Genomic DNA, 27,299 nt, shown 5'->3' with positions numbered 1-27,299 from the left:
TGTTTCACGTGGCCATCCTACATTCGTTTGTTACCTATTTAGTTTTTTTATTTATTCCTACCTGTTTCCTAATCTATATTTAGTTGTACAGTACCTTATATTATATAAGTATTAACATTATATGATTTGTGTGCGTAGCTTAAAAGTTGTCAAAATCAATAATGCAAGTAAAATTACAATTTTTCTGAAAACAAATAATAAAAGTAATAAAAACAACCTGAGTAATTGTGCATGTATGCCTCCCCGATGGTGCAGTGGTAGCGTCGTTGCCTTGTAATTAAGGTGTCCTGGGTTCGTTACCCGGCGGAGGCACATAGTGATTCGGATTCCACTTTAAACTGTAGGTCCAGTCCCTTTTAGCCTTACTGTGCACTGTGGACTTACTGTGGACTTAAAACACCAACTCAAACCAAATTGTGCATATATAAATCGCACCTCTAAATTACATCGAAACTCACACTGGATTTGGGATTCACAGCCTCGGACCTTCATTTCCAAAAAGACCTCTAGTAAATTGCTGTGAAAAGATCCAAACACTGATAACAATGAGATATTTGATAAAATATTTGAAATGTGGTAACTAACCACCTGATGTAATTTGGCCTAAAACATATTATTCAAACAACTCTCATTGTTGTTATCTCCGGGCCTCCACCTGCATAAGATCAGAGCCTGTCGATACTAACACATAGAAAGACACAACAACAACGAAATATAGCGAAGTCTCAGAAAAAGAACTAGCTATTTCATGAACCATCGGGAGAGTTTCTAATCTTCCGAAATTATTTTATAACTTACCGCTTTTGGTCGTATCTTGGTCCGGCAGAGCTGAATGAGTTGTTTCTGAAGATCCTTGAGTTCCTCCGACAGAGTCCACTGCGGGTCGAAATCAAAGCCCGCACCCCAGAATTCGTGCCTCCCCCACTTTTTTGGCTCCGAAACCTTCGGCTCTCCGTTGACTGCCATCGTAATGAGCTCTGAAAGCATTCGAATGTGAACTGTGACGTCTTGATAACATTGTGGGTCAAAGTTTAAAATACTAATCTCTGTTATTTAAGTACCAAGTGTTTAAATATGTATACATTTACATAAAAAATCATCATAAATCATAATTTTGCACCACAATTTGACTCCTGCCAGGATCCTACGCTATATCTGGCTACCGGACTGCTCTTCATCCACTTTCCGCCGATACCTTTACTAGCACTGCGTGACGGCACTTAACACATGTTTCCAAAACTAATAACGATATTTCAATTCTGTTTCTTTTTTACTTCATTAATATACACATTATTTTATGACATTCTCGTTTCTCAGATGAAGTTTTTCACTTAAAGTATGCAATGTTAATGAAGACGAACTCTGGTATTGCATAGCCTACATTTTTTTAAGCATGCAAAAGTTTCAGAAATCGTGTATATTCCACCTGTTCGCCTAATTTGCATTAATCGAAAATGATGGTCTCGTCTACTAGTACGAACACGTAACTATAATTCACCAAAGTTTCACCCTAAGTCTCCAATAATAATATACCAACAGCGAAAGAAGGAAAGCATGTCAATTAGAATAAATTAAAACTGCAGGGGTTTTGATGCACAACTTAACTTACCCTGACGTTTCTCTTCTGGTCGTGGGTACATAGTGTCTCCCCACAAGTGACAGAGGTTGAGAAGAAGATAAAGAATATGTAAAGTTAGACTGTGGATATCGCTATGTGGAGATAGTGTTTTGTCTTTGTTGAATGTATTAATGGAGTTTTTATAACATGAAGTTATAAGTTATAATAAATTATGTTTTTAGTTAACGTTTTGCCTGATTACAATTGGCGACGAGGATAAAAATGGAAAAGAAGGTAACAAGTATAATATAGATAAGAAGATTTGGCTTCCTAAGAATATTTAGATGTGAAATATGGAAGTTAATAATCATGTACAGTTTTTTAAACAGTTTGATGTGGAGCGAGGCAACATTCAAACTTATGTTGAGAGGTTTGAACAATTCTGTTTAGCAAATAATATTGCTCCAGAGGGAAAAGTACATATGTACGAACTTTGATTTCCGTAGCTGGCGGAAGAGTGTACAATATTCTCAGCGATTTAATTGCACCAAGGATTACCTAATACAGGATGGGACACTGAGCATATTCTCTATTCAGTTGTGCGAACACTTTTCTAAGGCCTTATAAATCATAGACTATATATACCCAGTACAAGCAGAACCATCTGGCGTTGAAAGACAATGTACTCGAACAATGAGGAACTATCGATTAATACGCATATCGATGTTTGAGCTCGATACTTGCAAAGCAAATCTACTTTTTTCATTGGAATGTAATAAATAAAATAAAGTAATAATTAAAATAATGTCTTGGATTGTGCAAAGGAAATACCTGGAAAATATTCTAATTTATTATATATTTAATAAATATACAGGGTGTCATTTTAATGGCGCCCACGGACCACAGATTCGTATAGAGGACATCAAAACAAACAACTTTTCCCAGTAACATTTTTCTCGTTGGTGCCTCGTTTCGGTGCTACAGTCGTTCAAAAAAGCCCGTTTTGCCGCCTGGATGCTGGCAACCACACACAACATTTGATCGCATCTGTGACGTTATTTCCTGCGGTGAAACAGCGCACGGCAGGGTTGCAAGGAACACACATATTCTGTGAATAATAGCAAACTACCAACCACATTATCAGCTGTAAAACGAAGGGAGAAACGCGTCCAGTAGACCAACCCGGAAATGAACCAACGATAATAAAAATGATTAAAAAACAACGCATTCAAAAGAAAGTGGTTATATCGGGTTTTGTCTCTCAGCCTACATGTTCAATATTTGCAAATATCATTGCAAGGTTGATATCTTCAGGTTACGTCTATACATTTGTCCTGATACACGCGTTGTGGTATTGTTTGTGGTGCTGATAATGGAAGCATCCGAGGTTCACGTTGTTACATTACGTCTGAAACACATACAGTAGGATCCATGTCTATTTTCATTAATTTCTGTCTTCCATCTTGTGTATTTTTAAGCGATGGATTTTTATGTTTGTTGTTCCAGAAGTTGTCAATAACTTGTATTGAGTTTTATTTTAATTCTTGAAGCTCTTATTGGGTCAAATAAAGTGCACGAACATGGTGATGGATAATTTGCACGGTACAGTGGATCCCACTCTACAATCCCAGGAACAACGTATCAGAAGGATAAGTGGATAGAATAACATATAAATCTGCAAAGAATCCATTTTAAAATCTCCAAATTGTGATTGTAGTAATTCAAGAACGATGTTCATCATATTATTTTCAAATGTCCTACTTATACTTTTCAGAAAAGAAACATTTTATTCAAAGTATTATAAAATGTGTTTTTTTTCATACATTTGACTTCATTTTTGAACGCAACAGATATTCGATATATTGTGATTGCTTTTTGAGACAAGCTAATATAAAATTGAATTTTTTAGGAAATGAACGAGTGAATGTAGTTATATGTAAACATGTTTCTTAAGAATATATTTCAACTTTTGGCAGAAATGTATACCTAAAGTGTGTCTTTTATGTATTCAAAATGAAAATGTATGCTGGGCATAAACAGCCAAAGTCAAAGCTGTAAGTCGAATAAAATATTGCTGATGAATGATGATAATGGTCAATAATCTGGCAATATCTATGGCAACGGGTGCTATAAGTAGAAAAATACCGACTCGGACTTTTGAAACTAGGTGGTTTGCACAGTGCCAATAGAATGGAGTACTCCTTCGAGGAATATTGCGATATGTATATGTTACTTGGGGAATCGCGTGGACGTGCTAAAGTTGCAGCCCGAGCGTATGCCGAACGTTATCCAGCAAGGCGTCATCCTGATGCTAAAGTAATACGCAGACTGGATCTTCGGATGAGGTATACTGGAAATGTCGCACCTTCTCCTCAGGTGGACAGAGGTCGTCCGCGGTACGTGAGAACACCACGTGCTGAAGAGGAAGTACTCTTTGCAATTCAGCAAGATCCAATGCAAAGTACCCGTGACATCGGTCGCCGGTTTCGTTTGTCCAGACAAATGGTACATTCGATTCTGGCAGACGAAGAACTGTATCCGTACCACTACACAAGGACACAACATCTGATGCCTGGGGATTTCAATCGTCGTAGTGTGTACTGCGAATGGTTGGTACACCAATTAGATCAAGATGGCCAATTCTCGGAGCATATTTTGTGGACAGATGAAGCACTGTTCACTCGGGACGGTGTTTTCAACATTCATAACAGCCACTGGTGGGCACATGAGAACCCATATCTTACAAGAGAGCGCGGTCACCAGGTTCGATGGGGAATACATGTCTGGTGTGGAATAGTCGACACTAAACTGATAGGGCCTGCTCTGCTTCCAAACCGCCTCAACGCTCACCAGTACCTTGAATTTCTGCAGACCACACTACAAGAACTTTTGGAAGATGTGCCACTGGATTCACGCATCAGAATGTATTTCCAGCATGATGGAGCGCCAGCACATTTTGCTCGGTTCATAAAACAGCACTTGGACAGATTTTTTCCGAATAAATGGATAGGAAGGAACGAACCTGTACGTTGGCCACCTCGTTCGCCCGATCTCAGTCCACTAGATTACTTCCTCTGGGGCCATTTGAAAGAAATCGTGTACAGAGCACCACCAACAAGTCCTGAAGAGCTAGTCGCCAAATTGCACGCAGCAGTGGCTACAATTGATGCTAACATGTTGCTACGCGTGCAAATTGGTATTCGAAGACGGGCTGAAGCATGTCTCGCTACGCAGGGTGGACATTTTGAGCACGTGCTCTTTTAGCTTTAGTTTCTTTTTTATTTGTTGTTGTTTTTTTACTAGTATTAGTAGTTTTTGTTTGTTATCTATGAATTTTGTTTTGAGTTTGAGTTTTGTTTAAGTCCACTTTTTAGCCCAGATAGGTTAATTGGCACTAAAACTATAGTTTAAAGTGGGATCCGAACGACTGTGTGCCTTCACCGGGTATTGAACCCGGTACACCTTGATTACCACCCGATGGTCTAATACTACGTCATCGGGGAGGCGAATTTCATTTTATATTGCAAAAAAATATTACCGTGCTCTCACTTTTCTTACCTGCATTTCAATCGTGGATACAGGAGGGATAAATAAGTTTACACTATGGGCGTTAGACATTGATAAATCTTGCATAATAGAAAAAAATAACAAAAACATTATTATCATGACTATGATTATTATTGTACAATAATCACTATACTAATATAATAAACAAATCTCACTCGAAAGTTGTTGTTCTTGTTAGTAGTGTCAATATGTGACTCCCACTGCAACTCTGATTTCTTGACCAAACGACCACAAAAAGTTGAAAAACTCACTTTCTCTCCACGTTCCGCGCCTCATTTATTGCGCTGACGATGTTTCACGGGCGCAGAAAAGCAGTGATGAGTGAAAGATGAGCTCTCATCCTCTCATCCTCTCATCTTCTCATCTTCTCATCTTCTCATCCTCTCATCTTCTCATCTTCTCATCCTCCAAAATGTTTGTAGATCGTGACCTTTGTAAACCTCTCTCTCGAGAACGATGTGCCACACACACACACACACACACACACACACACACACACACACACACACACATACACACATACACACACATACACTTATTTTCTCTCCACGTTCCGCGCCTTATTTATTACGCTGGCGATGTTTCAGGGCGCAGAAAAGCAGTGATGAGTGAAAGATGAGCTCTCATCTTCTCATCTTCTTATTCTCTTATTTTTGAAGGACCAAATGTTTGTAGATCGTGACCTTTGTAAACCTCTCTCTCGGGAACGATGTGGCACACACATACACACGCGCGCGCGTGTATTATTTTCTCTCCCTGTTCCGCGCCTTATTTATTGCGCTGACGATGTTTCACGGGAGCAGAAAAGCAGTGATGAGTGAAAGATGAGCTCTCATCCTCTCATCCTCTTATTCTTGAAGGATGAATGCACCTTATTGTAATTTTCCAAATCCCGGCCAAAATGTTTGTAGATCGTGACCTTTGTAAACCTCTTTTTTTCGGGAACAATGTGGTGCACACACATAAACACGCATGAGGTGGAACTGTCAACGGGGTTCATTGCCATCCGCTTCCGCAGTGGACGACTCCACCCTCGGCAACCACAAACGGCAACAAACTTCCCGAACCTAATTATCTCGCATCCACTTCTACCCAAAACGAATCTGTAAGAGGATGCGAGGAAAAAATGATCAAATACCATGATAAACACGCATGAGGTGGAACTGTCAACGGGGTTTATTTCCATCCACTTCCGCAGTGGACGACTCCACCCTCGGCAACCACAAACGGCAACAAACTCCCCGAACCTAATTATCTCGCATCCACTTCTGCCCAAAGCGAATCTGTAAGAGGATGCGAGGAAAAAAATGATCAAATACCATGATAAACACGCATGAGGTGGAAGTGTCAACGGGGTTTATTGCCATCCACTTCCGCAGTGGACGACTCCACCCTCGGCAACCACAAACGGCAACAAACTCCCCGATCGAATACCATGATAAACACGCATGAGGTGGAAGTGTCAACGGGGTTCATTGCTAGGATATTGACTATAGCCCTCATTGTGTTTTCACCAAGGGGGTCGCGGTTCCTATATAACGCAGCAGTTTCTCTTTTTGTACATCATTATCATAGTGAACCTCAATCGTGGAAGTTTAGTATTCTTAATTGTTTGTCTGATAGTATACATATATATCATCGTGGAAGTTTTAGTGAGCTACAAGTTTTATTTTGAAGTCTCTCTATTTTTCTTGAAAGGTGAACGTCAATTGTGGCAGTTCAGTATTTTTTAATTTGTTTGTCTGGCAGTATACATATATATCATCGTGGAAGTTTTAGTGAGCTACAAGTTTTTGAAGTCTCTCTATCTCTCTTGAAAGGTAAGTTCTTTTTCATGATATATATATATATTTATTTTGTTTTGCGTCTGACACACACACACATATTCAGAGGAATCATAAAAATTGACACACACACCTCCTACAACAGTGTGTGCACTGTTCGCGTCTAATATATATATGTACTTGTGGAAGGAAAAAAAATGTTTAACATTTTTCAACTTTTTTTTTCTTCTGTTTCAGTGCGCTTTCCCCTACCACCACCACCATCACCACAACCCCCCCAAAAAATTTCTCTGTATATATATATATAAATAACAGAGGGAAAAAATGGAATCACAACCAGGTCCCTCCGGTCTTTGCGGGAAAGTGGCATGTCGCAACTGTGGAATATTAATTTCTAAACCTAACATTGCTAGGCATTTGAAAAAATGTCGTCTACCGGATCATGATGTCGTAGTCCCGCCGGCAAAGAAATCTCGCATTGATGGGCATGAAGGCGGTGCTTTGAATAAAAGTGCACGCATCATGACCTATAAATCTGGAAGTGAAAAGTGTGACTCGAGCATCTTCCTCGACAAAGTGAAATCGCCGGTAGTCGATCAATTACGTGATTGCCTCGTCAATGTTGCAATTAAAATTCATCTCGTCTTGACCCTGCTGTATGAGAAAGTTGTCTCGTCCGAGTCAAGCACTTTCAGCTTTTACGTAGGGTGTGAAGGCTTACACGATGACAATAACGAGGATCTTGACGAGATAGTGACACGGCTATTTGAGCACTTGACACAAAAACAAGAAGAGTTTGAAGGTAGAGGAAGTGGGTGGACTCTTTGCGGTGAGAATCACGCGTTAGAACTTCGAGTCTGCAATTTCAAACCATTACGCAGCGCTCAAAAAAAAACAAAAAAACAAAAAAAGCAAAATGCAGTGTTGAACATACAAAGTAATGATCAGAAGAGTTTCCTATGGTCTGTCATCGCCGCATTACACCCAGCTAATAATGTTAACCCCGAACGTCTGTCCAATTACAGAGGATATGAGGGGAGATACGAGAATATGATGAGAGGAATTTCCTATCCTGTGCCCCTGAATAAGATCAATCAATTTTTAAAAAACTATAGAGAGGAAAAAGGAGAAGATATCGATATTTCTGTGTTTGGGGTTGACGATTCCGGCAATATTCGTGTGTTAAGACCTGCTAGAAGCCAGAATAATGTAATTCGACTCTTGCTTGTAGATGGCCGTTACAGTTTGATACGGAATTTTTCTCGCCTACTCGGAAGACAGATGAGCAAGAATCGCGATAAGATCGAAATTTGCGATAGGTGTTTGAGAATTTTTCGCGGGGGTAAGAAGATGAGAGAACAGCACAAGTGTTTTGGCTCCGTGAATGCAGAACCCGAAGATGTCATGCCGGAACCCGGAACCAAGATGAAATTTCAGAAACACCAGGCTCTTCTCCACCATCCCGTCGTCCTTTATGCCGATTTTGAAAGCTTCCAAGTTCCCATGACGTCTTGCGACCCTGATCCCTCTACCTCAAGCACGATCCAAATTTTTCACCACGAGCCTTGCAGTTTCTCCATCTACGGAGAAAAATTGAATGATGTCATCTTGTATTGCGGACCCGATGCGGCAAAACATTTTGTTAAGAAGATAGCGGAATGCGCGAGAGAACTTGCACCCAGCCTGAAAGGCTCTTACGTTTCTCCACCTGCTCTCACGACGGAACAACAACGGGGACATGACGCGGCGACAAGATGCGCGGAGTGTAACCAGGCTTTCACCGCCGAAAATTACAAGGTCGTCCACCATGACCACCAGAATGGATTATTTCTGAGCACCATCTGTAATTCGTGCAATCTCAAGATTAAGGAGTCGCATTTTGTTGCCGTGTTTCTGCACTACACGGAGAAGTACGATACGCATCTCTTCGTTAAAGAGCTCTACAACATAACTTCTCGAATCAGCATCATTCCGAGAACGAGCGAGAAGTACATCGCGGTGAGAGTGTGGATCCCTCTCCAAGAAGGAGGAAGTGTGGAAGTGCGAATCCTGGACTCTTACAATTTCCTGTCCTCCAGCCTCGCAAGCCTTGCATCTCAACTTGGCGACGAAGATCTTGTGGCCACCAAGCAAAAATGTTTTTCGGGGAGAGATGAGAATTTGAATCTGTTGCGTCGCAAGGGCGTCTACCCCTACGAGTACGTCAACGATTTCGAGAAATTTGACGAGACGGAACTCCCACCCCGGAAGGCATTTTATTCTCATCTTACGGAGGACGTCTGTTCCGAAGAGGACTACGAACACGCTCGTAGTGTATGGAGGGCATTCAATTGCCAAACTTTTCGCGATTATCACGATCTCTATCTGAAATTGGACGTGACTCTCCTCATGGATATTTTCGAATCGTTTCGTAAGAGATGCATCGCAATATACAAGTTGGATCCTGCGTATTTCTTCACGACGCCGGGGTTGACTTGGGAATCGATGATGAAATATACCAACGTGGAACTGGGACTCATCGCAGAGAAGGAACAGTATGCTTTCATGGAGAGTGCGATACGCGGTGGCATCGTCCAATGCCCCCGACGCCATGCTCAGGCAAACAATCCTCATACGCCTGGTTACGATGCATCGAAGCCCAACACCTATATTGTCTACTGGGATGTCAACAACCTGTACGGCCACTCCATGTCCCAGTGTCTTCCCATCAGCGACTACGCGTGGATGACCGAAGAGGAACTCTCCTGCGAAGATTTTCTCAACTGGAGCGAAGATAATGAATGGGGCTGTTTCTTGGAAGTCGATCTCGATTATCCCGAAAGGCTTCACGAGAAACATCACGGATTGGCCCTGGCCCCCACCAAAGAGAAGCCACCTGGAGGATCGAAGCCAAAACTAATACTAAGTATGGGGAACAAGCGGAATTACATTCTGCACTACCGACTCCTCCAATTTTACATAAGTCACGGCTTGCAGTTGAAGAAAGTTCATAGAGGATTGAAGTTCCGACAGAGCAAATGGCTGGAACCCTACATAGCCGAGAACACGCGCCGCAGAGCGCAATCGACATCGCCTGCAGACAAGGATCTGTACAAACTGTTTAACAACGCCATCTACGGCAAGACGATGGAGAACGTGCGTAATTACATCGACGCAACGTTGGTCACGGACGAAAAGAAATTTGAGAAGATCGTCGCGTCCCCCTACTTCAAAAACTTCACTATTTTTGACGAGAATCTAGTATTCGTCGAGAGGAACAAGAAGCAAGTGATGCTCAACAAGCCGATTGCCATAGGTGCCACCGTCCTTGAACTATCAAAATTACACATGTACCAATCGTACTACGATCAGTTTCAACCTTTTTATGGAGATAACATCCAAATATGTTATATTGACACGGATAGCTTTATTTTTCTAATCCAAAACACACCAAACCTCGAATGTGATCTGACTAGGATGAAGCATCTGTTTGATTTTAGCAACTTACCATCAGGCCATCACTTATATTCGGCAGAAAACAAAATGACCATAGGAAAATACAAAGATGAAGTTGGCGGGAAGTACATCAGCGAATTTGCGGGGCTTCGTGCCAAAATGTACTGTGTAAAGATTGCAGAAGAAAAAGAGATCAAGAAAGCGAAGGGTGTGGGAAAAATAAGTACCAGCAAATTTAGCATGCAAGACTACAAGGAATGCCTTTTTCATAGTAAAAGGCAACTCAGCGCCGATCATCGCATTGCAAGTAAATTGCATGATTTGTACACGACGCGCGTAACCAAAGTAGCATTGGATGCAACGGACAATAAGTTACGTGTTCTCGATTGTAAAATCCACACGAGAGAGTGGGGCCACTGCAATGGAAGCGATAAATGTGACGTGTGTTAACTGTAACCCCATAGCCATGAAGTCCGCTGTGTCTTTTCCTCTTCAAAAACAGACGGAGGAAAAGAGGGGCCCTCGGGCGATGAAAAGTTGCAAGCTGTTATTATGTTGTTAAGCCTGCTCCAAAACGAGGCTCATTAAATTCAACTCTTATTTTTCATCGCCCGAGGGGCCCTCTTTTCCTCCATCTGTTTTTTTGAAGAATGGCAAAGGCGCAACGTGTTAAATAACTAACAAGGACAATGAATCTCTTTGGTTTTCGCAAACAAAGCAACATGGACACTGCATCACCAAATTTCAATAACCTCTTACCTTCCGTGTTATCTAAACTCAATGGTCTACTAATTGTACATCTTAATAGTATATGGACGAAAATGAATGACGATGTGGGCAAGATGTTTTACGTTTTTAATAACAATTTACATTTCTATGAAATTCCGATCGACGGGAAACTTCAAATCACCGTGAATCCGGAAAACGCAGGCGAAATCAAAATTTCTACCGGCAAAAACATTTTTCGAATCAAGCACGACAAGATGCTTTCTAACATTACGTACGATGTGTCTGCAGGAGATTATTTTTACATGGAACTCCTCGGAGATTACGACAAACTTATTCCTCTCTTCGTAGAATTACGAATCGTCTATCCTATTATAAATAACCGTTAACCAAAAATGCCTAACGACATTTTCGGCAACACCAAGCGTGTAGACCATGCAGAAGAGATTCTCATGCTGGACGTTCGAGTTAAGAAGTTGAGGACCGATTTGATCGCTTTGCAGGAGACCTTAAACAAAAGTTTAGAGTCTGAGATCGCTACGCTCCAAACGCAATGTCTCGATCCCATTCTGAAAATCGATTCCGAACTGAAAACACTGATAAAAAATTATGTTGACGTACCTTCTTACGACAACATTCAAAATATACAGTTGAGCATGGATTCGCTTCAAAATGATTTGGCCAAATTACAGCAATTTCAATCGAAAAATGAAGATTTGGAAAAATTGAAACTCGAAATCGAAGAGCGAACTTCCGCAATAGAAAATAATTTCTCTGAACTTCAAACCGTCGTGAATGATATTGATGTAGAACGGTTGCAGGTCGTTGTTTCTAAATTACAAGAAGAATTCACCAGCACGTTGGAAGAAATCAAATCCAAGTTGCAGACTTTGGAAGATACAATGACGAACCTACCATCGTCGGACGAACTGCAGGTCATCGGTAAAAGCGTCGCGAACATAAAAATTCAACTGGAGGCTTATCAAGATTTCGAACACATTCAAACCACCATCGCTACGCTTCAGGCGTCTCTGGAGTTGATCAACGAAGAAATTAAAAATATTCACGCTGAAGCAAGTGTGTTGACGAGCATTCAGGACACGTTAAGCACGGTTCAGCAGAAGATCCAATATTTGGAAAATTTGAACGTCGAATCCAATCTTACTCATTTTCATCACGTACTGGACAACATACAGGGTGACTTGGAATCGTTACGAACGAGCGTGCCTTCAAGCGAAGATTTGGAAAAATTGAAAACGGCGGTGACGGCACTATCCGATTCGAGTGACATCAAAAGTTCGTTGAGCGATCTCGAGAGTAAAGTGGCCAATCTCCCCACCTCCAAAGAATTACACGCTTTGAAAAGGAACATATCACGTATGCTGAAACGACTGGAAACGGAAACAGCGAACGTGGAACAGATTCGAGACGAACTTGCTTCGCTGGTGTCGACGCTGCCCACTTCGCAGAGCGTCGCCGACCTTCACACGCAGTTTACAGAGATGCGAATCATCGTGAACGATCTTACCGAGAAGAGCTCGAAATTGAATCAAATCGAGAACCTTCAGAACATTGTCGTCAACATCAGAGATCAAGTTGGAGTGCTGGAATCAACGCAGGAATCGACGCTGGCCTCTTTCGGTGCCAAGTTGCAAGAACTCAACGAAAGCTACAAGCAGTTGAACGTGGAAGTGAAAATCAAACCGTCATTTTCTACCGTAACGGATACCATAGTCGAGCATTTGGTCCCCGTACAAAACACACTGGGTCAGCTTCACAGCAACCTTGTTAGCGTCGATACTAAATTCGCTAAACTGCATTCTCTGCAAGCCATCGAAATCAACAGCGTTCCCAATCAACAGAGAATCTCCACGTTCGTCGAAGGTAACAAACTGTACATGCTGCATCCTTATCATCCGTACTACAAGTTTCTCCTCGATGGCACGATTCAGGTAAACGAATTTTCGTACTGGTCTCACGGCAGAAAAGCTAGCGTTCCCACCATGACTTTGATATCGAATCGTGGTGTCCAGAAAGCAGGAAACATTCCTCTGGCGCGTTGGAACGAAACGCGCAACATATATGAAATACACGAAGACGAAGATCTCACCGTTTTCGACGTGAGTGCCGGCGATAAGCTGATCGTTCAAAACACGAGCGAAGTGCCACCCTCTTTGAATCCCATCACGCTTGTGCTTCTCTTGAAACGTAATCTCTAAGAAAAAATGTCAAGGCAAGCCATCGTCGAAGAATTGCATAAACCTGCACGCCGTAACTACGAACGTTTGGCTGTGGTAACCAAGGGAATCGACGACCTCTGGGAAAGCGACCTCGTCGAAATGAGTAGCGGCAAGTTAAAAAACGTACATAAATTGAACAAGGGCAACAAGTACCTCCTCACCGTCATAGACACATTTTCGAAATTCGCATGGGCTCTACCTTTGAAGGCGAAAACGGGAACATGCGTCACGGAAGCATTCAAGACAATTTTTCGCGAAAGCGGCGGCAGACGACCTCGGTTTCTGCACACGGACAAAGGGAAGGAATTTTACAATGCCGTATTCCAAAAGTTTATTCGGAAACACAACGTTCAACATTACTCGACCTTCAGTGACGTCAAGGCCAGCATTGTGGAAAGATTCAATCGCACTCTGAAATCGCGCATGTGGTCACGCTTCACGCTTCAGGGAAGCTACAAGTGGGTCACTATTCTTCCGGAACTCGTTAACGACTATAATCACACACGGCACGGAACGATAGGCATGAAGCCAGCTGACGTTACCAAGTCTGACGAGCAACGTTTAATTTCTAGCGTTTACTGTCCAAAGTACACGCCCACGACAAAAAAAGCTAAATACAAAATTGGAGAACAGGTGAGGGTTAGTAAATTGAAGCGAACGTTCGACAGGGGTTTCACACGAAACTGGAGCACTGAACTTTTTACCGTGGTTCGAGTTCTACCCGGGAACCGTCACACGTATATAATAAAGGACAGTGGCGGTGAAATTTTATTGGGGCGCTTCTACGAGGAGGAACTCTCTAAAACTAAATACCCCGACACGTACCTTATCGAAAAAGTTTTGCGCAAGAGAGGCAACAAACTTTTGGTGAAATGGCTGGGACTTCCGGAAACAAGTTGGATCGACGCGAACGAAGTGATTCTATGAGTACGTGGAATGTTGTGAAACGTTTACCTGATTCGGAAAGTCAAACGAAGAAAAAAAACGGCGAATTGCTCCCCGACAACATCCGCTGTCTGATCGTAGGTCCTTCGGGGTGTGGGAAAACGACACTGCTCGTGGACAATTTTCTCCTCGCACCAAATTGGCTAGATTGGAAGAACAGGCACCTGTACGTGTTCTCGAAAAGTTTGGAGCAATCCAAATACCAGCAACTGATGAAACTGTACGATGGTCTGGACATTGCAACGTTCGCCTCGGAAATAAAACCACTCGACGATTGTCGTGAAAATTCGGTCGTTGTGTTCGACGATGTCATCCTGGAAAATCAAAATGAAATTCGCAACTTTTTCACGCAAGGTCGTCACAAAGGAATGGATTGCTTTTACCTAGCTCAAACGTTTTCCAAAATTCCAAAACAGTTAGTACGCGACAACGCTAATTTCATATGTTTGTTTCGTCAAGATCACACCAACCTCAAGCACGCGTACGATGACTACGTAGGCGGAGACATGAACTACAATCAATTTTTGGAATGCTGCTGCTCTACTTGCTGGAACGGTGACGATTTCGGATTCGTGACGATCGACATGACGAGGAAACCCAACGACGGAAAATACAGAAACAAAATCAACGACTTTCTAAACGTTGCAACGTTGTGAAAAACGACGTGTATAAATAACGTCATGACGAAACGAAAAATTGAAGACGAAAATCTCAAGCTTCGCGATTACCTCGCGAAACGCTTCAAAGGTTGGAAATCCGAGAATCGCGGATTCTACGAAGAGAAGAAACGTCAGGATCAACCTGTGATCGATGCCATCAGCGGTCTAGGTAAAGAAATTAAAAGTGTCACGGAACAAAATAAAAATTTGATTAATGAACTCGTACCGCTCGCAGCTAAAAGTTACGCTGTACCCACGCCTATTTCGAGCATTCCTTCGACGCCGTTCGAACTGAAAGATGCACCGGCACGACGTCGAGCCATAGGCAGCACGTCGTCGTCTTCGGATAAAATCGAGTTGGGACCTTTGGCACGAGACTACCTGAGTACAGGGAAATTCGACAAGGATGAAGTGTTCGGATTGTATCCCAGCATGGAAACCAGCGAAGGCGGCGGTGTGGTGTGGAAGATTGGGAAATCGAAGGTGACCTTCGAAGGCAACGACATTAAAGTCAATTTAGGCGAGAAGGATAGTTGGACCAGGTATCCGGGTACGGTGGGACTGTGGGAACTCGTTGCCAAAAAGCAGCCGAAAGATTACACCGACGAAGATTACCAGAGTTACAAGGAAATTCTGATCATGACGGATGCCTTGTACCAAAACAACGACGCCTCGCAGAATAGGGTGAAATCGAGCAGCGGCGAGAAGTACAGGAATCTCATCAAACCGATTTGGAACCAGGTCAAAACAGGCAGCGGCGTCAAACGCTACAACACGTTACCCAAAGAATTCGTTTGGGTGGACGACGTGAGGAAGCTCGTGGACCGATTGTTGGTGATAGCCGGCGAAGAGAATGCAGGTAATCGTAATTTCTACAACGAGAAGGTTGGCATCGTAGACATGATCAGCACGAAACTTTCCAACTTCATCGTGAACGACGACAAGGGCATAGGTTACCTGATCAAAATCATCAACACGCTGCCTCCGAAATTTTGGAACGTGGCCGAAGGAAAGGGACTCGTGAACGACATCATCAACAAGTTACCTTTCGAGATGCATCTACCTGGCTACCAGTACTGCGGACCGGGTACCAAACTCGAGAAAAGATTGGAGAGAGGAGACAAGGGTGTGAATCCGTTGGACGCGGCATGCAAAGATCACGACATCGCTTACAACACCACGCAGACGGATCTGGATGCACGTCACGAAGCAGACAGAAAGTTAGAGCACGCAGCTTTCGAAAGGTTCGTGAGCAGAGACGCATCGCTGGGTGAACGGGTCGCCGCACTGGGTACCACCATCGCCATGAACACGAAACAAAAATTGGGGTGGGGTATATAAATAACATACAGTAAAAAAAACAACATGGCTTGCATAACTGATTTGCCACCCGAGCTACTATCTAAAATATTCAAAAAAGTAGTAAACAGAGATGTAGGGAAACTTGTAATCATGGCAAGAACAACGCCGGCATTTCACATGGGATGCGAAATAGTTCTCAAGGACCATCTTCGGGAGATCAGCGGCCTGAGGTGTGGTGATCTCAACATTCTGCTTTTGGCTGCAGGGGAGAAATTAAACGATAGGTTAGATGAATTGCACGAGGCAAGGCAGGGAAGAAGACGGTATACTGATGATTGGCGCAAGTCTAAGCAGGAGACGGAAGATATCATTACGCTCATCATCGCGTTCTCCGAAGCACGAACTTTCTTCCTCTGTTAAAAAAATCTTCGATACAAATCGTGAAAAAAAAAAATATATATATATATATATATATAAATAACACGCATCGTGAAAAAAAATAATCTTCGGTATATATAAATAACACACATCGTGAAAAAAAAAATTAAATTTCTCTAACACACACACTGAAAATTTCTCTTCTTCGATATGACAACTGAAAAAATGAGTGACCTCCAAGCATTAAAACAAATGCTAAATTTGTCAGTCGAGTATGTAAAAATTCGGGAATTGGAAGTCGACAAACCTTACACGATAACTTCCGGTTCAATCGTTTCTACCCAGTATGGTCCCAAGGTACGCCTGTTGCTCAACGCACAATACAGTCTATTTTTGCCAGATCGATACGCTAACATGTTATCGGACGAGAAGCTATCTATTTTAATCGAGAACAAAACTCGAATCGTGTACAAGGGGACAAAGGAACTTTTTGGCAAGAAAACGAAGCACGTAATAGAATTTGTGTAGCGAGTGCGGGGGCCGTGAAAAAAAAATCTCAGAATATTTATATATAAATAACATACCGTAAAAAACTACACAAGAAAAAATATCAGAATATATATATATAAATAACATACCGCGAAAATAACACATAGAGCATCAACATGAAGCCCAAGGGTGTCGTGTACCAGATACCATACTCCAATCTGAAAAATCTAGGTGCCCTCGATGGGTTACTCACCAAGAAACAACGCGAGAAGAAACGTTCTTGCTTGTCGAAAGGACACGGAATGAAATTGCTGCTCAGCACACCTTAATTGAAAAGATTGCAGCGTTCGCGGAAACAGCAAAAGATCGGAGGTTTCATATTCAGCATCCCGGCCATCCTAGCAGCATTGGGGGCCGTTGGAAGTTTGGCTGGCGGAAGTGCCGCCATCGCGAAAACCGTCATCGACTCGAAGAAGAACAAAGCGGAATTGGAAGAACAGAAACGTCACAACCTGGCCATGGAGAAGAAAGGGGGGAAGGGCGTGATGAGAAAGTTTAAAAAAAAGAAACAGAAGCACTCACCAACCGAGACATTGAATCTCTGATCGGACCGTTACAAATCAAACACTTCAGAGGAGTTTTTATGTCCGACTCGTTACCTTCAACCGTCAAAAGAAGAGAATGCGGAGTAGTCAACTTGGACGGTCAAGAAAATCCAGGCACGCATTGGATATGTTACCACAAAAATGATGATAAAGCATTTGTTTTCGATTCTTTCGGAGGTGTTCCACCTACAAATTTAATTCATTATCTGAAAACAAACAAAACCTCTATATACTACAACGACGAACGCATTCAAGATTTCGGAGACGTGAACTGCGGTCATCTCTGCCTCTCCGTGCTCGCCTTTCTCTCTAAAATAAATAACCCTACGATCGAGGATTTCCAGAAAGCATTGTGGAACCTCAAACAGCATCACTAGGATGGGCGTGTTCCATCTCACGAGCGAATCTTCAATCTTGAAACTCACGCTGCACGACGACATCGTCTATCCTAAATCCGTGGCTCTGCGTGCATTCTACAGCATGTACCTCATACCTAACGTCACGCAGCACAACAACAAAATTAGCGTCGGAAGCGAACACATCGTCGTCACGCCAGGACAATACAATCTTTCCACTTTGCAAGCTCAGTTACCCAAAGGCACATACCTTTCTCAAAATTCGGTCACGCACAGAGTGGAAATCCTATCCGCGACGGAGACCGTGGACCTGGGCACCATGGGAAAACTTTTAGGTTTCGAGAACGACACCAAACTCGAAGCTGGCATCAAGCACACGGCAACAAACATTCCTAAATTTTTGGCCATAGAGACTCTGAACGTACACTGCAACGTGGCGGAAGGAATGATCACGAAATCCTCGGACGGATTGTTAGGAAGTCACAAGCAGACGGGAATCATAGCCACTTTCAAACCAAGTTCCGAATTCATGGAACCGATCATCTACACGCCCTCTTCGCCGATCTATTTTCCAGTATGTCGCAACCGCATAGACGACATAGAGTTGGTGGTGACGAACGAGAAAGGAGACGTGGTGGATTTCGCAGGTGCCACTACGACGGCCATCGTGGAGATCAACGTATAATAAATAACCATACATGTAAAATGGAGCAAATCGAAAGTTACGAATTGCAATCTTTCCCTCCCAACCGTCGCACGTTCGCCAATCTGAACGAAGCGAACAGGGAGATCGAATACGACGTGGACGTAGGCGACGGGTTCATTCATCCTCACAGAGCGGACCTCTACCTTCAATTCGACGTGGTGAAGAAGGAAAGCGGAGACGCGTTTCCCGCAGCAGCAAACTTGATACTCGTGGACAACTTCGTGCCTCACCTGTTCTCGCAGGTGGAGGTGAGGAAACACAACACCGTCATCGACAGAATAGATTATCCAGGCATCACGTCGACGGCAGTGGGAACGTTGAAATTATCCAAAACGGACGCAGCGTACTACCAGGCCGGGGGATTCGAAGCCGGGACCAAAATATCGACGAGAAGTCACACAGTGCTCTTTCCCGTGCGTCTGCTTCCAGGATTCTTCTCGGACTACAAGGAGATCATGTAGAAGGGAGGACTGAGAGTCACGTTTCGAAGAGCGGCCAACGACAACGACGCACTGATGCGATACGCTACTTTGGGTCCAGACGGCACCACGCCGATAGCCAACACTTTACCCGAAGCAGCGAAATGCGTCATCCAAAGCATGGAATTGAGAATGCCGGTGGTGGAATACGAAACGAACTACGCCCTCAAGTACAAAGCGGAGATCTTGAAAAGTCCGCAGGTACCGATTCACTTTCACGGTTACCAGTGCGTGCAAAAGATGGCGTCCGGAAGTCACATGGAATTCGACGTGACGACACAGTTCAACAACATACAGTTCGACATGCCAGATTTCGTCGTAGTGCTTTTTCAGACCGGGAGGGACAAGAATCAGGAAAAAGATTCCAGCAAGTTCGACGACTGCAAGATCAAGAACGTTTATCTGAAGAACGGTAGAAACGAAGTGTTCCCGCGCGAGAATTACAACCTCGACGTGACCAAAAACGATTACCTCAAACTTTACGAAGCGTTCTCGGCTTACAAACGCGTGACCGAGGGAAGCGTGGACATGTACTACACGCCCAGTGAATTCAAAGCCCGGAGACCCATGACCGTCATCAACACATCTAAGAGAAAGCAGGTGGTGGTCAACGATCGAACCAACATCAAGGTCGTCTGCGAGTTCCACGATGCCTTGCCCGAGGATACCCTATGCAGTGTCATCCTGATTGCAGAGAAGTCCTTCGCCTACGACGTGAAGAACGAGAGGGTCACAGAGCAGTTTTAACAAGTTTTTTACATCTTTTCTTGCACAAATAAGAAATTTTTTGTACTAGCACAATCAGTTACAATAGCACAATACGAATTTCACTAGTTCAGATCAGTTACAAATGTCAATTTCATTACTTATCAGTTACAATATCTTTTTTTGCACTATAGCACGAGACAATCAGAATTTGCACAAAAAATTTGTTGTTGTTTTTACACGTGAAAATTAACAATAAAATTTCTTTTTTTATCGTTTCAGATGCTGTCGAAACATCAAAAACACATACACACACACTAGAAAAAAGCATGCAACTTTATTTGTAACACACACACATACATTCTCCATCTTCATCAAGAAAATATTAATAATAAACATAATTATTTTTATCTATCACACAATAAAACTCTATATCCAAAAATATCACAACATCAAATAACACTAGAGTCGTTAGTACACGTTGCATGCATTACGGAGGTCCTCTGTAGGGTTTCATGGAAGTTTGGGGGAAAAAAAAAAACACGTGAAACCCTACAGAGGTGCGGTAATCTATAACCGCAGCCGTTAGAACTTTTTTACATTTTTGGTTGGGCACCACGCACCCTGGCGAGGTTATAGGGGCCAGGTATCCTAAAAAACAACAATTATTATTTTGTTTGTTTGTATTACAATACGGAAATAATAAAAGGCATACGCGCACGCGCGCGCGTGTGTATGAGTGTGCCACATCGTTCCCGAGAGAGAGGTTTACAAAGGTCACGATCTACAAACATTTGGTCCTTCAAAAATAAGAGAATAAGAAGATGAGAAGATGAGAGCTCATCTTTCACTCATCACTGCTTTTCTGCGCCCTGAAACATCGCCAGCGTAATAAATAAGGCGCGGAACGTGGAGAGAAAATAAGTGTATGTGTGTGTATGTGTGTATGTGTGTGTGTGTGTGTGTGTGTGTGTGTGTGTGTGTGTGTGGCACATCGTTCTCGAGAGAGAGGTTTACAAAGGTCACGATCTACAAACATTTTGGAGGATGAGAAGATGAGAAGATGAGAGGATGAGAAGATGAGAAGATGAGAAGATGAGAGGATGAGAGGATGAGAGCTCATCTTTCACTCATCACTGCTTTTCTGCGCCCGTGAAACATCGTCAGCGCAATAAATGAGGCGCGGAACGTGGAGAGAAAGTGAGTTTTTCAACTTTTTGTGGTCGTTTGGTCAAGAAATCAGAGTTGCAGTGGGAGTCACATATTGACACTACTCTTGTTATTAATACTAACAATAATATTGTAATATATTTAGGGAAATGGAGTATAACAAACACAGGGAAAGAAGCAGTTGACGTGTGTTTATCATAAGATCTTGAACAAAGGTATTAAACTATATGTTTCAGAAGGTCAGTGAATCCTGATTTAATTCTAAAACTTGTTGAGCAGAGTAATTAATGTGTTAAGAATAGTTGTATCCCGTTCCTGAACTAGATTATTATTCCAGGGGCGTATTTAGAACACCCAAGTAGGTGGGTTTACTCTGGACGTGTTACAGGTTGCACTTCTCCTCACGCTAATTATTTCTGATTTCAAATAATAAGGTAAATAAAACTGGCACCATTCGGTAGTGAAAAGATGTCTCTTTACACACGTTGCAGAGACCATGCGAATTTAAAATAAAACTGAACACACCACAGAACGTTATCTCTGAACTGTCCAGTCTCTGACTCCACAGTTGGTTTACTGAATTGCGTAATCATTCTATTTAGTTATTAATTTTAATATACCTTTTATTTTTTAAAAAAAAAAAGTCTGTAGAGGAATAAGGAATCTTAAAGTTTGTGTGATTTCTTACATAAAAATCTCTCTTTTTTATTTTGAAAAGTGGAACCGTATATTCCTTGTTTTGGATGGTCGAATATTAAAACAATAATATTAACAATAATAAAAGGAAAAACTTGAATAAGAATGAAATTTTAATTTGCAAATAAATTACACGTAGACAAAATTCGATATATCCACTTCCGTTTGCTGTTCTTCACAACCTGCCCTTATCTTTCAAATTACGAAGAGAAAAGGATTACAGAAAAATATTACTTAGAAATTACATACAAGCTTAGAAACACACTAATTGTTAAAGAATTCTCAGCAATCATACGTATTTTATTTCTGTGTGAAACTAACTCATGTTTCCGAGTTCCGTATGAAAGATAACTTTCTAAAGTTTTACGTCCATGAAGATGAGGAAAGAGTATGTAAGAATGAAATTTAGTATTAAATAAACTTTCAAACTTTGCAAACGCAAAGTGTACTTTGCACACATATTTAATTTCCGAGAACTCATGTAGGTATTTGATTACACAAGTTTCCGTAGTCATGAGTTACATTTTCATCCATTAAAAAACCTGCGTACACACACGAACAGGCGAGGAGTGAAAGTGTTAAATACTTATGCTACAAACAAACTAGCCTAACCTACTCGAAACATCTGGATGCTAAGAACACCAAACTTAATTCGCCTAACTCACTAATTCAAACCTATGGGAAGGGGTTTACATTAACAAAAAGAATAAAAACACATTGGCAATAATAATGAAAGCAGCTTACATTAATTAATGAACACTAAGCAAAATGCAAGAGAATCTAGTAGTCCTCATACAAGATCAGGACAGTGCTGTTATTGTTATAAAACTCTTATAATTTATATTCCTTTTCGGTAGACAAGCCAGGTAATAGAAAATCTTAAGAGGTAATATATGATGCAAGTCTTTTCTCAGGAGATGTCGTAGGTTTCATGAATGTCAACGTGTGCTTCACCCTTTCCTAACGACATTATACTGCTAACTCTACATAGATGTGTATCGAAATCGTGCCATGTAAAATAGGTGTGTGTGTGTGTATGAAGATATAATCACCCTGCAATCTAAACTTGGCCCAGATTACGAATTCCAGAAAAGCACTTAATCGTTGAAATGATGTATAGTTGAATTGGTACAACATTAATTTCACTGACATGCAAGTTGGGAATTATATTTTCCCTTGCACTTGTGACATTAATATCTCTCTCTCATACTTGTCAATACGAAGCATAAATTTAAAAAGAATGCAAATAGGTTACAGGAAATCACACTGACTGACTGTGCAAAGTTAAGAATTGCTATTCGTAAAGAGCAAATTTTAATTTTAGGAACTTCTGTGCAGATTTTAATTTTACATATCTTAAATTCTGGTGTGCACATTATTTATATTGTTCATTAACTACATCGTAATATTCATAAAGATCTTGGTCTCCTTGAGAAGAAGAATATAACATGCATTGTTTGCATCAGGTACTAAGGTACAAAAACTAACCACAAAATTAAAATTGAACGAAGTCGTAAAAATTCATTAATGGACATAATATTTATTTGACATCATATTTATCATCTTGCGCATATTTCCTTTAAACTGAACATAAATATATTATTTGAGAATATAACTGAATATCTTGCTATTATGTCTAGATAATGAATACGTGACCTTTACACTTCGAAGTGCACAATTTCATACAACTTATGCACAACAATACGGACACATACATAGCAATTAACTTATTTTCGTGTTAGATAGTTGAATATATGTAGTTACAAATCAGTCATTTATCATTCAGCTAGGTTCACAAATTCTTAAATGTCGTACTTAGGGCTGGTTGAACACAAACGTTGTTTTCACTAACATGTTATTGTTATTGAATGTTGTATTTCATACAAATGCACACATTTAGTTGTCACTGATTAGGATATAACCATGTCAAATTTGCAATAACATGTAATATTCTTACTCTGAAATGACTACATTTACCCGAACTGTTTTTCGAAGAACTCGCTCACTCAAATACTCTATTTCTCCAAAACACACGAAAACGTCATCAGCCCTTTTATAACAACAAATTGAGGTCCGTAGTGTTACATGTGGTTGGTTGTAGCTATATTATTTTTCACAGAATATGTGTGTTCCTGGCAACCCTGGAACGCATCGCTTCACGACGGGATATGACGTCACAAATGCAATGAAATGTTGTGTGTGGTTGCCAGCATTCAGGCGGCAAAACGGGCTTTTTTGAACGACTGTAGCGCCGAAATGATGCACCAACGAGAAAAATGTTACTGAGAAAAGTTGTTTGTTTTGATGTCCTCTATACGTTTCCGTGGTCCGTGGGCGCCAATAAAATGACACCTTGTATATGATATTGGGTCATTTTCTGGTTTTCATACAATTCAAGAAAAAAAGCATTTCAATTGTAAAGCCTGAATCACACGGAACTGGAAGATCCAGTAGGAATGCCCTAATTGGCACTGGACTGGTTACCCATTTCCTAGTTTTCGCCTCACACCATACTTGTTACCGTACTTGTCGATAGACTTTTGTTCCTAAAACATTGCGCAGAGCAGGCAATCTGTAAAGATGGACGAGTAATTTGAAGAATGTTGTGCTTTTCTTAAAAATTAAAAATGATAGGTATGGACTAGAGATTGGCTCGAAAGAATATGGTGATCGATGCGTACCGAACAAGCTTTTTTTAACTCGGTACTCGGGTAAGCATTCATACATGAGATTCGCAGGATTCATTCACATTTTTTTCAAAAAAATCAAACATTTAATTTAATACACTTGTAATAATAAGGATTTTCATTTTTTTCTTCTAATAATATTTGTCACGTACACATCTCATCGCTTTGCATAAATGCATAACTATTAATGATCTGAACCACGGCCTACTTTATAGAGGCCGGAATCCTGAAATGTAGCAACGCTGTCTCGCCGGCCTAAACATCCAGCTACATAGCATGGGCGCGAATAGCAAAATTGATGTTGACTCTTAAAGGAACACACGAATCTATGTAAAATATTTTCTTTTTCCAAATCTGGGCAGAAGATTGACATTACGATGTAAGTGGAAAACATACATTAACAATAGAAATATAAATTTGCCGATAAATAACTTGAAAAAAAGCAGAAAATACAATGCCAACTTTGCATTTCATACGCAGTATCAAGTATGGAACATTCCAATAATGTGTAGCTTGCCCTTATTTATTTGCTAGCATTTCGGAATGTCATTCGAATTTAACAACTAAATAGTTGAATGATGGAAGATCTAACAACTAAATAGTTGAATGATGGAAGATCTAACACACTGGCCTTAAAGTTATAGAAGTAAGACGTACAAAGTAGTCGTGGATGTATATACAAGGCTAAAATAATGCCGACTGCTGGTGACTATCTAGTCCCTGCAAGAAAGTGAATAATTTTGCATGGTTTAGAAATTTTGAAGGTGTTACATTTCCGTTGTTTTTCTCTTGCGGAGATAGGTTACAGTGAAGGAATTACTGATTTTGTGTTCTACAGTTTTTGTTAGGCTAGGCAATTTTATGCTCTAAGAGGTTTGTTTGAGATTGAATTGTTCCCAGAATTCTTGTTTCAGTGTTGTAGTTTAATCCTTGTACTTAAGAGAAGTAAAAGCTTAGCGTGTGGTGTCTCATGCACACAACTTTTCTCAGCGTCAGCGTGGAATTTGCTTTTTGCGTAAACTTGTTTTAAGCCTCTATGTCATGGTTATAGCTCTTCGACGTCGCTAATTTATTTTGCACACGATAATTAAGAATATTAATGACATCAATATTGGATATTTATTATACGTATTCGATGATTCACCACATGTGCAACGTATGGATTCACCACATGTGCAACACGAATGCACTGCACGTCATCTCTTTCCTTTCTTTTTATCGAGAAACTAACAAAAACAGCCGACACTCGAAAACCACAGACAAAAATCTTCCCTTTGCAAACTCACAGATTTACCTTCACATGGCCAAACTTTGCTCTGATTGGCTGTTCCACAGAATCCAGTCGAGTAAAGCCAGTAGCAATTAGAACATGTCCTATTTCTCCAAATCAGTCAAACAGCCAGCCAGGCAGGCCATCACATCCAGGCACGTAGCCAGTTCAGTGCCAACTAACTGGATATTCAGTTCCGTGTAATTCGCCCTTAACACTAAAAATCTTACTTAATATTGTAATTGATTCTGGATTTGTTATTTACATTGGAGTTTATTAATTGCAATCCACGTGATATGCAATGAGGTTAACAATAACACTGGTCTACATATGAAAAAAAGATTTCTGCTGACTTAGATATTTTAACTGATTCTATATAATTTGAGGTCGCTGATTCCAAATATGTAGTCAGAAAATGTGTATCACGTCACAATTTTTCACAAATCACATTTGAAAATTTTCACAATATTATAATACTGGGCTAAACTCCAACAATTTTTCATATAGATATCTGCACATAATGAAATTTCTTTTTCTGTTGACTTAGATATTTTAACTGATTCTATATAATTTGATGTCGCTGATTCCAAATATGTAGTCAGAAAATGTGTATCACGTCACAATTTTTCACAAATCACATTTGAAAATTTTCACAATATTATAATACTGGGCTAAACTCCAACAATTTTCCATATAGATATCTGCACATAATGAAATTTCTTTTTCTGCTGACTTACATATTATAACTGATTCTATATAATTTGAGGTCGCTGATTCCAAATATGTAGTCAGAAAAAGTGTATCACGTCACAATTTTTCACAAATCACATTTGAAAATTTTCACAATATTATAATACTGGGCTAAACTCCAACAATTTTCCATATAGATATCTGCACATAATGAAATTATAGGACTATACATAAGGTGGCGGAGCTGATAAGAGGTATTAAGTTGCATTGTTTGACAAGTCACATTTCAAAATTTTCAGAAAATTATATCCGGCTACATTCCAACAGCACTTGCAAAGAGAATGCGAAGTAGTCAGATGTTCAATCAGAGTATCACGTCACGTTGTTTAACAAACATACGTTTCTATTTTCTCAATAGGGAGTTCTTAATGAACAAAAAGTTTAGGTAATTCCGGCAAATTGATCAATTTGTTTCACGAGCACATACAGTCAGCACCTGATGCCTGTACTTATGCTAAACTTAACATACACCACAGAATAGCACAACATGCATACCTACTTAGGCAAAATTATTCGTTTCTTTGATTTTCTGGAGTACGTGGCCTCAGGAACGTCACGCTGCAAGCACCAGCAATAGTCGGCCATCATGTTTTCATTCCATCTCCTCTGATATCGGTGCTCCGTGGCTTTTATGTCTTGGTGGAAGCGTTCGCCCTGTTCTTCACTTACGGCACCAAGATTGGACGGAAATACATCTAAGCGGCTGTGCAGGAAGTGAAGCCTGACACTCATATTTACTCCTAACTTTTGAAACGTCACCAACAAATTTTCAACTAGAACCTCGTAGTTGTG

General features: G+C 41.0%; 1 protein-coding gene across 1 annotated transcript in view; it reads right to left on the bottom strand.

The window, feature by feature from the left end:
* The window catches only part of LOC145993915 (uncharacterized), a 132,954-nt gene that overhangs the window by 94,805 nt on the left and 10,850 nt on the right, over positions 1 to 27,299 (bottom strand). The window contains exon 2 of the mRNA XM_083129832.1: positions 799 to 977. Coding sequence (XP_082985958.1) covers positions 799 to 966 — 168 coding nt within the window. The 5' untranslated portion in view covers positions 967 to 977. The remainder of the gene's footprint in view (positions 1 to 798; positions 978 to 27,299) is intronic.

This window comes from Lepisma saccharinum, chromosome 10, assembly GCF_977018435.1.
Source record: "Lepisma saccharinum chromosome 10, izLepSacc3.1, whole genome shotgun sequence".
Taxonomy (NCBI): domain Eukaryota; kingdom Metazoa; phylum Arthropoda; class Insecta; order Zygentoma; family Lepismatidae; genus Lepisma; species Lepisma saccharinum.
Note: the sequence above shows the minus strand (reverse complement) of the source record. Positions and strands in the feature narration are given on the sequence as shown.